Here is a 12,173-nt window from a genome sequence, read left to right as displayed (position 1 = left end):
CAGATCCTGGCCTCTAGGTAGCTTGGCTTATCTATAGTGATACAAGCTTCCCGTTACATATATCTAATTTGGTGTTTGATAGTGATTCTGCAGATCAGTGAAAGCACTTAAGATTAAAGTGATGTCAAAACCACAAAGAGATATCACTTCACTTCTACTAGGATGGCTATAATCAAAAAGACAAGTGTTGGCAAGGATCCGGAGCACACATGCATGGCTGTTCAGAATGCATGGAAAACAGTTTGGCATTTCCTCAAAAACCATTCACTTCTGGGCCTCCCCGGTGGCGCAGCAGTTGAGCGCTGGGTTGCGAAGCTACCCGCAGCCTCTGCAGCGCCGGTTCGATCCCCGGCTGCTCCCCAGCCACCGGAGGAGGGTCCCGCATGGCGCGCAGACCTCTCCTGCCGCCCGCTGCTCCCCTCAGCAGTGTACTTCGCTCCTTCTGCCTGCTCTGCTCCCCGCTCTGGCTCTGGTGAATTCTCTCACCCTCCCGCGCTTCTGACTGTACCCAGTGCATGTATAAATAAATAAATAAATAAATAAATCTTTAAAAAAAAAAAAAAAAACCATTCACTTCTACACCTTGAATAGGTGAATTGTGTGGTATACTATATGGATATATATAACATTTCCTTTTTGTTAAGCCATCTCTCCTTACAATGATCTAGAGATTGATATACAATCTCAGAGTTTATGGAGTGAGAGAACAACCTACTTGGTAGTAAGTTGCTTATTAAATTTTAATTGTAATATTCATCTCTATCTTTGCTTCACCTTCCTAGATAATTGCTTTTCAGAATAAAGTGGCCATCCACTGGAGCTTTAGACAAATGGTGAGCACAGAGGGGTCACATCTCTTTGGTCTCCGCTCTTAGGAGTGAAGCTTGGAACTGCCCTTGAGTGTGGCACAGCCCTGGCCCACCACACCCGCCACCCCATCCACATCCTGAAAGGGGGATACCAGCTGTTCTCAGCCATGTACCACTTCTTCCGGACGCAGAAGATCATCTGGATGCCACAGGTAAGGCATAATTGGGGTGTATGGGCTTCCCTTTGGGACCAAAATGTGGGGAGAGGGGTAGGAGACTGAGGAGACAGACAATATGAAAAAGATGGGAGAGATGTCAGAGACTGAGCTTGGGAAATAAACTTGGGGCAGCCAAAATGTCCAGTCAATGAACCTTTATATGAATTTATAATTGTCAGAAACGGGCAAAGGCCACTGTGGTTTTGAGAGGCAAGGTCTGTTTGGAAGACAAGAATCCCAGGGGGGATTCTGGATGATGGGCGAAGTCAGACAGGCATCATGATTTGAGGCTACCTTGCCATTCTTAGCCATCTGGTGCCACCAGCCCTGGCAGGGTGCAGAGGATACAACAGAGGGTGAGATGGCAGCCTCTGCCTATGAAGTGTCCTTCTTCTAGCAGGGGAGACCAGGGACTTACCAGGTACCTGGAATCCAGAGGAGAGGCACTTGCTTCCTGGAGCCAAGCCGGGAGGAGGTGCTTGTGAGGAAGAGAGCTGGGTAGCGGGCACTTAAGCTGCTAGGCACATGGGTAGTGATGCCTGGCAGGCAGAGCATTGTGCTGTGTCTGGTTTATTGAAGACTATAAATAGGATTACATGTAACACAAGATAACCACACTTTGATTTTTGACTCTAGGGGTGTACAGCCTGTCTCTCCTTCCTGCCAGGCACTCCTCCCTCCTGGAGGGGTACTTGTCACTGGCTTTGCAGTGTATGGAGGGTATCTTTCTTCTTTGCAAACATCATGCTGCCAATAACTCACCCCTGCCCACCTTTAAAAATAAGTTTAGTAAAGTGTAATTGACATAGGATGAATTGCATATATTTAAAGTGTGCAGTTTGGTCAATTCTGACATGTCTACATATATATACACCTATGACTTGCCCTGCTATTTGGGAGAGGAATAGGGTTGTGGCTGATGGTAACTTCCAGGGTGTGAGTGAGGTGAATTCTATTTTAGATGTTTATGGCCTTCTTTAGGATGTCGGTACCTAGTATTGGCCTCTCCCTGCCTTGGAACCTTAATTCAAGGATAAGATTGAAAGCCTTTCCTCTTTTGTTATGTGTTCTACCACTCAGTAAGATATGAGCGTTACTACTGTTCCCCGAGGAATAGTAAGGGTGATAGAGGCCCTGAGACTACCCCTCCTCACTTTAGACCAAGTGACTTCTTAAATAAATCAGGTTTTACTTTGAGCAAAGGGGTTCTGTGACTAAGATATGTAAAGACCACACTAGCGAGGGAGGATGGTGAGCCAGCACAGGGTTTTAAGTCAGAGGTGGCAATGTCAGATTACACTTGGAAAAATTAATTCTGAATGCAGTGTGGAGAGCAGATCAGAGAGCAGCATGAATTTGGGGAGACCTGCTAGAAGGCAGGGAGGGAGAGGAGAGATTCAAGAAATATTTAGGAAGTGTCACTGATTAGACATGGAGGGCCACAGGGCAGGGAAGAATATAGGGTAATGCCAGGTTTAGGTGGGACAGGTGACCCGTGGTGTGGCTTACTGAGGTGGGGGACATGGGAGGAGGAAGCAAAGTAGAGGGAGGCTATGAGCTCTGTTTGGACACATTAACCTGAGATGCCTATTTTTCTTACCTTTGTTGAGATGGTCGTCCACACTGTCATCTAGAACATACTAGCTCTTTATAATACAGCACATTGTTATCCACGCCACACCCACTTCCCCTGCAGCCCATACAAACACAGGAAAGGAAATCGGTTTGAAAGCAACAGGAAGAGGGTTGATAAATTTGTGATAGGTGTTTGGCAAGATTTTTCAATGAAAGTAATGGTGTTTCATTTTGCTCCAGCAAGCTGAGTGTCCTGAGTGGGGTCAGCTGAGCTTTGGGGTACCCTTTGGGTCACATCTGCAAGCAGCGGGCCTGCCTGAATGTAGAAGGGTCATACGTCTCTTTCTTAAGATTGAGGATTGGCCCAGCTGGCCATCTTCTCTCTGATTACAGTTTTTGAGGCTGACAGCTTGGCAAGGATTTGGGTTTTCATTTTTTTTTAAGATTTATTTATCTATGCATACAAGAGCTGGTGTACAGGCTAGAGGTGCGGGGGTGGCGAGAGGATTCACCATAGAGTGGGGAACACACCAGGTGGATCTACTGAAATACACTGCTGAGGGGAGCAGCGGGCGAGACAGGAGAGGTCTGCTGTGCCATGTGGGTAAATCCCTGGCCAGGGATCGAGCTTGTGCTGTGGACAGCTTCACAGTGCTGTGTCTTAACCCCTTGTGCCACCAGAGAGGCCGAAGGATGTGGGCTTTCAGGGGGTTCACTAGGTGGGGAGACTGCTGAGGCCAGAGGACTCTGAGAAGGGCTGAAGCAGACGGCAAGTAGCCTGAGGTACCTACAGTGTCATTTCTGAGTCAGACTCAGAGCCAGAGGAATCTTAGAACTGGGTTTTATCTTTGTAATTATTGGAGTGGGGGGGGGGAAAGGGGTTTCTAAACAGATCATATTGGAAGCATCAGGTGATACAGCAGTAGTGGATTGTGTGTGTGTGTGTGTGTGTGTGTGTGTGTAGAATATTTAAGATCTACTCTTAAAAAAAACTACTCTTTTAACAACTCTCAAGTATATAATACTGCATATACTACAGTGTTGTTAGCTATAGTTACCATGTTGTGTATTAGATCTCCAGAATTTAGTCATCTTAGTTTTTACCCTTTGACCAGCATCTCCCCATGTTGCCCACCCCAGCCCCTGGCAGCCCTCAGTCTCTTCTGTTTCTGTCAGTTTGGCTTCTTTAGATTGCATGCATAAAGGAGATGATCGTGCAGTGTCTTCTCTGGTTTATTTCACTTAGCATAATGCCCTCCAGTCTATCCATGTTGTTGCAAATGGTAGCATTTCCTTTCTATAGCTGAGTAATACTCCATTTTATATTCATATCACATTTTCTTTATCCATTCTTCCTTGAGTGGACACTTAGGTTGTTTTCATGTCTTGGTTATGAGTATTGCTGCAATGAACATGGGGGTGTAGATATTTCTTCCAGATAGTGATTTCATTTCTTTTAGTTATATACCCAGAAGTGTCATTGTGAGATCATATGGTAGTTCTAGTTTTAATATTTTGAGGAACCTCCATTCTGCTTTCCATAGTAGAAAGTGACTAGGGGGTTTCTTTACTCCTGAATTTCTTTGAGCCCTTAATTGCTAATGTACAGTGTGAGTTTCTGAGAGCAGGGTAGCATAAGTACTGCTCCCATATGTGCTTAGTTCTCTGAACTTTTTTTTCAAAGTGCATCGTGAGGGACTTGTTTCTTGGAATACATGTTGGGAAGTGTAGAAATAATCTTTTTCTTTGCTTCATTGTTTTTCAAAGAAACTAAAATTTTTCTTACTCTAACTTTAGACCTGGAATTCAGTGGGCTTCTATGTAAGTGTTCTCCCTACCACTTTAAATCAGAACTCATCAGAATTTCATCAGTATTCATTTCCTAAAGGCAAATAGGCTCTATGTGAGTAGTTTCATTGTTTTTTTTTTTTTTTTTTTTTAATGGTAGCCTCTAAGTGTGATAAAAGGGCTCTATCTTTCTGGTCTCCCTCTCCCCCAACTGGACAACTGGTTTCCACTGTTCTGGGCTACAGAGGGTTTGACTTGAATCTTTGTGCACTCGGTCTAATGCAGACAGGTGCGGTGGAGAGAGATGGGGTGTCTGCCTCCATATCAGCAAACTGTGCTGTGACACTGTGGTTCAGTCCCTCCGTTGTGACCAGTCCTCTAACTCCCCATGCAGGTTATTGCCAGTTTCTCTTAATGCATACATTTCAGTCTTATTCGCTGCCCTGGATTGTCTTTCTGTTTGATGAGTAACATTTCAAGAGACAAGACAAAAAAAAAAAGTCAAAAGACAAAACCAAATCTAAGCAATACAAAAACAAAATCAGCTTCTTCCCTGGGGGGATATTATCACAGTATATATATATATATGTGTATATATATATATATATATATATATGTATGTATGTATATATGTATGTATGTATGTATATTATTAACCTTTTTCACATATATGTATATTATTAACCTTTTTCTGTCCCCACCTCAGGAACTGGATGCATTTCAGCCATATCCTGTTGAAATAATTCCGGGTAAGATCTACCTGGGTGATTTCAGGCAAGCGTGTGACCCTAAAATTCAGAAGGATTTGAAAATCAAAGCACATGTCAATGTTTGCATGGAGACAACACCATTGTAAGTAGAGCTATTATTGATTTTTTTCAGATTAAGCATCATCTATTTATACAAGATACTTAGTGCAGTGCATGTAGAGAGTTGAAAGAGCTCTTAGAAGTCAACACACATCTATTCCTGAGTTGAAGTTTTTTTCCTGGCTTGGCCATGGCATCCTCTGCCCCTAACTGACATCCTGTACTTACCCTCTAAATATTATCAAAAGTGGTTGAGGGTGAGTGGGACATGTGGACATATGGAAGAGCAAAACTGTAACCCCCCCCAAAAAAAAAAAACTCACCAAAAGTAATGCTTTCCTGGTATTTAACACTATGGTACAAAGTATCCTATTCTTTTTTCCTGATTTGCCTGCTTTGCCTCATCTCAGGCCCTCTGAGAAATAACTCTTGTCTTAGTCCATTCAGACTGAGAATAGGACCCAATAGACTGGTGACTTAAAAACAACAGAAATGTATTTCTCAAGCTGTGGAAGGAGGAAGTCCAAGATCAAGGTGCCAGTGAATTCAGTGTCTCACAAGGGCCTGCTTTCTGGATCAGGGCAACATCTTTTTACCGTGTCTCACAGAGTAGAAGGAGGAATAATGCTCTCTAGGGTCCATGGGGCATGAACCTGAAGGAGGGCTCCAGACAGTAGTTGGTGATGAACGGAGGCCCTCAGTCAAAAGCCTCTAAGGAACTGAATCCTGATAACAATCATGTGAGTTAGGAGCAGCTCTTCTCCAATGAAGCCTAAAATGAAACCAGATGAGAGACTCAGCCAATAAGTTGACTATCACCTTGTGAGGAATTTCGAGCCAATGGTATCTAGTCAAACTGTACCCAGGTTCCAGATCCAAGATCCAAGCTGGATGTTCTACAAACACCAGATACATGTTTGTAGTTTTTTTGTTTTTTTTTTTTAATAGAGGCATGTTTTATTTATTTATTTATTTATTTTGTTTGTTTGTTTTGTTTATACATGCACTGGGTACAGTCAGAAGCGCGGGAGGGTGAGAGAATTCACCAGAGCCATAGCGGGGAGCAGAGCAGGCAGAAGGACCGAAGTACACTGCTGAGGGGAGCAGGGGGAGGCAGGAGAGGTCTGCGCGCCATGTGGGATCCTCCTCCTGTGGCCGGGGAGCAGCCGGGGATTGAACCGGCTCTTCAGAGGCCGCGGGCAGCTTCGTAACCCAGCGCTCAACCGCTGCGCCACCGGGGAGGCCCTACATGTTTGTAGTTTTAAGTCACTAAGTATTAGTGTATTTTGTTACACAACAAAAAGGAGTGTAGTCTTAAAGCAACTGAGAATACCCAATTTTATACTCAGAGAATATATCCTTTAAAAATGTAAAGGAGAAGAATTTCCCTTTCTGACCATGATGGAGTAAGTGGGATAAGATTTATAATTCCACTGAAAAAACCCAGACAAAATATCTGTGAATGAGAGATTTCACACAATGACCAACAGACAACACAAGGTAGTGATTCCTGAGAGATGGAAAAACCAAGGCGAACCCAACAATGGATCCAGCTTATTGCTAAGAGATAGTTTGTAGGTCACTATACAGGTGTGGGGTCATGCTTTGTGAGTTCAGGGTAGCGAGCTGAGAATTCAGAGAGGTCAAATTGATTTGAATTTACAGGAGAGACCTGCTTAGAGAATGGAAAACTCAATACAAAGAATTAGAGCTCTGGGCAGCTGCTTAGAAGCATGTGCCTATGAGGAAACTTGTCAGGCTGGTCATTGATTAGAAGAACCACTTTTGTAAATGTGTCAGTTCTACCCAGCTGGTCTACAGGTTCAATGCAGTGCAATAAAATCCCAGTAGGTCTTGTGGAAATTGATATAGAACTAAGACATATGGAAATGCAAACAGCAAAAATAGCTGAATATTGAAGAACAACACATGGAAAGTCTTCCTTGACCAGATGCTAAGACTTAAAAAACTACCTGCTTATGTTACTGGTGCAAGAGAAGAAAGGAAACCTGTAGATGAGACTGGAGTCCAAATATAGACCAGTGCATACGTGCTCTATGAGATTGGTGCTTGTTTTCTGAGAGGGTTTCAGTTTCTTGCCTGTATCTCCTGGTATGTGCCCAGCATCCTCTCTATTTCTGCTGCTGTGAGAGGGACTCTACAGTGGATAGAATGTCAGTCTGTCCAATTATCGGTGGTTTTCTTCTGTTTAGTTTTGAAGGTGATGCTGACAAGCTTCTGCACATCCAGATAGAAGATTCCCAGGAAGCGAATATTTCACCTTTTTTTCGTCATCTCTGTCACTTCATTGGTAAGGAGCTTTCTCTAATCAAGCAGCCTGTGCTCAGGGCCAGAGGGTACCCTGAACTCATCCACGTTCCTATTTCTGATCGTGACCCTCAGTGCTCAGGAGAGTAAGGACAGGGCCCAACATGAGCCTTGCCAGGTGTGGACAAGTCCCAGAACCGCCTCTCAGGGACCCTTGGTGATGTGTGTGGCCATGTTCACCTTGGGAGCCCTGGGGCCAACTAAGTGCACCAGATTGTGGATTGAACACTCTGTTCTGGTCCTGGTTGGACCAATGTGGCCTTTTGGGCCTGGTTGAGCTGTACCCTGGCCTCACTACATCTATTGGGCGGTCTTGAAGTGAGGCTGGGTATGTGGTTCATGGGGGCCTGCTCATGGGCTGGGCTCTGGGACCCAGACGTGAATCTCACTCCATCCATGCCTGCCCTCCTATCTGATCTGGAGGCTGGGATGGAAGGAAGTCTCTAGAGCCCTTAGCTGTGACGTCTGAGACTCCCAGTTGATGTGCCCAGCATCTCTGTATTCTGCCAGCCACAGCAGTGCCTGCCTGTTGCCTGACTCACTGAGAGTGGGTTTTCAGACAGTCCCAGGGCTCAGGATTACACAAGAGGAGCAAGATCCTGCCAAGAGTGAGGTTGTGTCAGGTCAGCATAGAGATACTTTCTTGGCACCAACACAGCCCCCTGCCTGAAGTGCTGCATGTAAGGTAGAGGGTGACATTTTGATCTAGCCATGCCTCATTTGCCCAGAAGGTTGCAATTATCTTTTGACTAGGAGCTGAGACAGAGACTAGCCATGTGTGCTACCATAGAATGGCACAGCCCTATGGCACAAAGATGCCCCCTCTTGCTGCCCCACCTTACTGGGGCACTCTGGACCAGGCTTTAATTGCTCAGTGCCTCAGTTTCCTTATTTATACAGTGAGGCACTTGACTTTAGTCATCTCTGAGTTCTCCGCCAGTGCTGACAGTCCACAGTGGTATGTTTACTACTTGGTATGTTTATCTTCAGTTCTTGGGGGTTACCAGGCCAGACCTAGGATGCCATTTCAGATACCTCCCCTACTCCTTAATGAGTGAGACTCATAGTCTCAGGGGCATTAAATTCACCTGCCATCTCTGTGCCAGGCACTGGACTAAGTACAGTACAGAACCTTATGAGACAAGTAATATTCTATTATTCCATTCCCATATGAGGAAACTGTGACTAAGAGTGACATGCTCAAGACCTACAGCCAGTGAGTGGCAGAGCCAGGATTCATACCTCGATTACACTATCTCTGTCAGCACCCAAATGCTTTTGGGAAATGATCCTTTCATCCTAACCAAGGGAGACCAACTGGAAGGGGATCTTCCTGGGCTGGAAAACCTGGAAAGCAATGAAAAGGCCTTGGCAGGATAATGCTGAACACCCAGGTGTCATTCTCTAGAACTGCTGCCAGTTCTGAGGGCCCTCAATTGCCAGGCAATGAAAGAGATGTACATGATTAGCTGAGGACATCGTGTACTGGTTCTGAACTCACTCTTAGACCCACTGAGGCCAGTCATTTTACAGCAATCCAGGGAAGAAGGCTATGCATAACCCCCACCCTTCCTTCCTTTTGCAGACATTCATCTGGAGCTTGGCTCTGTTATCCTGGTCTTTTCCACTTTGGGTATCAGTCGCAGTTGCACAGCTATTATAGCTTACCTCATGCACGCGAGAGAGGAGACCTTGGAGGTATGCTTCCCCTGGCCTGAAGCCCTGGCTTCAGGCTCATACCACAGCCATCTGCAGTGGTGGGAGGAGTGGGACCCCAGCACTGCCTTGAGCCCTAACTGGGAGGTGGGAGGGGAAAGGCTCAGGGAGGGAACTCCAAGTCCAGAGCTTTACTCAAGCACCCTACATCCAAGGACTGGGTCTCAGTGGTCCAGCTAGAGGCTGAGGCTGGGCACATGGGGGAGGCCCAGAGGACTCAGGCTAGGCAAGCACTATCTGAGTGTCCCCCGCTGCTGTCACTCTGTCCATCAGCATTTGTTGGTGGTTCTGGCTTCTGCTTAGAGTCACAGGATTGCAGTGCTGGCGTGGCTTCATTGTGTATCCAGGCCAACCATCTTCCTTTACCCCTGAGGAGAGCAGGGTCCACAGAGGGGAAGGAAGCAGAGACCCATCATTACAAACCCTTTGGGAACTCAAGTTCATGACTCTCAGGACAGTGCTTTCTGCTGTCCCCTGCCCAAGGGGATGGGGGAGCTTTGCAGGCGCTGAATGGTTTTGGCGCCCTACTGAAGTCATTTGACCATTTATGCAAAGGTTTATTTCTGAGCTGTTTATTCTGGTCCGATGGTTTAAATTTCTGTCTTTATGCTGGTATTACATTGTTTTGATTATTTTAATTTTGTGGTACCATCAAAGGTTTGAAACCAGGAAGTGTGAGACCCCCAACTTCGTTTTTCTTTATTCAAGATTGTTTTGACTGTCCTGGGTTCCTTGATATTCCATGTGAATTTTAGGATGGATTTTTCTATTTCTGCCAAAAACAGTGCTGGGATTTTTTTTTTAAGATTTATTTATTTATGCATGCAAGAGCTGGGGTACAGGCCAGAGATGTGGGGCGGGGGGATGAGAGGATCCATCAGAGACAGAGTGGGGAACCGAATAGGCAGACTGACTGAAACACACTGCTGAGGGGAGCAGTGGGCGAACCAGGAGAGGTGTGCTGTGCCATGTGGGTTGCTCCCTGGCCAGCTGGGGATTGAACTCGGGCTGCAGTGGCCTCGGATCACTTCATAGTGTGGTGCGTAACCCCATGCACCACCAGGGAGGCCCGGTGCTGGGATTTTGATAGAGAGTGCATTAACTCTATAGACTGCTTTGGTTTGTATTGACATCTTAACAATATTAGTCTTCTAATCTGTGTCCATGATGTCTTTCCATTTATTTGTAGTTTTCAGAATACAAGTTTTTGATAAGTTTGTTCCTATATATTTTTTCTTCTTTTTGATGCTATTATAAATAGAATTGTTTTCTTTTCAAATTGTTCATTTGTAGTGATATGCAACTGTTGATTTTTTTATCCTGCACCTTTGCTAAATTAATTTATTAGCTCTAATAGGTTTTTTTGGTATAATCTTCAAGGTTTTTTACATATAAGATCATGTGATCTGCAAACAGGTAAGTTTATGTCTTCCTTTCCAGTTTGGATGCTTTTTCTTTCTTCTTGTGCCTTATTGCTTGGCTAGGACTTCCACTATGTTGAATAGAAGTGGTGAAATCTGGGCATCCTTTTATTGTTCTTGATTTAGTTTCAGTTTTCACCACTGAGTATAACATTATCTATGAACTTTTCATACGTGACCTTTGTTTTGTTGAGGTAGTTTCCATCTATTCCTAGTTTGTTGAGGCACCGCTTTGGCTATTTCCTTTTTCCTCTGTCTTTAATCCAGATGGAGGCCAGCTTGTTACCTTCCTTCATGTAATTATCCTCCTGTATCTTAGGGTAGATGCCTGAAAGAATGTAACTTCAATTTTCTCTTTTCAGAGAATATACCCATAGTTCTCTGCCCCTTTCCATTCATTTATGCACTCACAATGCCAACCTTTGTTGAGGCTGCATTGTGCCCCAGCCATGAGCATGGTGCCTTCCTGCTTATGGGAGGTTTCACAGATGTCTATCATTGGAGCCAGCTGAAATAAGAATGATTTCTGTCCCCATATCTAGAAATAGGCGCAAGCCTGTTCCTTTGACTCTTTGCCCCAGTGTGTCCAGCCGTTCAGTCTACTGCTGGCCCCTGAGCAGGTGCCTCCTGTTCCTTTTGAGCTGGCTCTGATCTAGACAGAAAGAGCCCAGAAAGAGTCCAATCCTGAAGTTCTCTTTTTCTCCTTGCATTCATAGAGGTCCTGGGTCCATGTCAAGAAGTGCAAAAACAACATGCGTCCAAATCGGAACTTTGTGGCTCAGCTGTTACAGTGGGAGCAGGTTGTCCTCGGAGACTTCACCACAGACATCTCTGATCCACTCTACTGATCTCCTCTGTGGCCAGCCACGGGTCCTGAAGAGCCTTGCTAGGGACTTCTTATGGGTGGTGGGCCAGGATGTGTAATCACGTTGGTCTAGAAGCAGGGCCTTTGCTGCCCAGAGCCTCATGTCAGCCTCCTGATGTGGTTCTTTCTAGGCTTCTTGTTCACACCACACAGCAGGTGTACTCTGCTCAGACTGTGAAAACCCACATTTTGGGGGCACCCTGGACACCCCTATTACACCTCCTGAGGCTGTCCCTGGAGGAGCATCTGGCAGCCCCACATGTCCTGCGTGACTTGGATCCTTTAGGGGCTGCTGGTGCGTGTGTGTGTGTGTGTGTGTATGTGTGTGTGTGTGTTGCTGCTGCAGGAGTTCCTCCTACCTTGTGTTGGTCCACAGGGGGTATCATGATGCCCACCCGGAAAGAGAGATCATCAGCCCTAAATGTGCCAGGCCCAGTCTTGGCTCAGTTCCTAACTGCTACACTCTGCAGCTCTGGACACGGGCACACCTTTGTCTCTACTGCAGTCCAAGCCTTCCCTTCTACTCCTCCCCTGGTCGTTTGTACAGATTTCTTTTCCTTGGTCCCCACACCTTTTTGCCTGAGTTTACCAAGAGACTCCTATTCCTCCCACCCGCCACACTAGGTTTCTAAAGATTCCTCAAA

At 45.5% G+C, this 12,173-nt stretch overlaps 1 protein-coding gene across 1 annotated transcript in view; it reads left to right on the top strand.

The window, feature by feature from the left end:
• STYXL1 (serine/threonine/tyrosine interacting like 1) overlaps nt 1–11,863 on the top strand; it is a 33,911-nt gene extending 22,048 nt beyond the window's left edge. The window contains exons 5-9 of the mRNA XM_037506860.2: nt 876–1,021; nt 5,097–5,242; nt 7,413–7,510; nt 9,113–9,225; nt 11,381–11,863. Coding sequence (XP_037362757.1) covers nt 876–1,021; nt 5,097–5,242; nt 7,413–7,510; nt 9,113–9,225; nt 11,381–11,512 — 635 coding nt within the window. The 3' untranslated portion in view covers nt 11,513–11,863. The remainder of the gene's footprint in view (nt 1–875; nt 1,022–5,096; nt 5,243–7,412; nt 7,511–9,112; nt 9,226–11,380) is intronic.
• Nucleotides 11,864–12,173: the final 310 nt, after the last annotated feature.

This window comes from Talpa occidentalis, unplaced genomic scaffold (assembly GCF_014898055.3).
Source record: "Talpa occidentalis isolate TD23 unplaced genomic scaffold, MPIMG_talOcc4v2.1 talOcc4.12, whole genome shotgun sequence".
Taxonomy (NCBI): domain Eukaryota; kingdom Metazoa; phylum Chordata; class Mammalia; order Eulipotyphla; family Talpidae; genus Talpa; species Talpa occidentalis.
The sequence above is the reverse complement of the archived record's forward strand: the minus strand, read 5'-3'. Positions and strand labels throughout refer to the sequence as shown.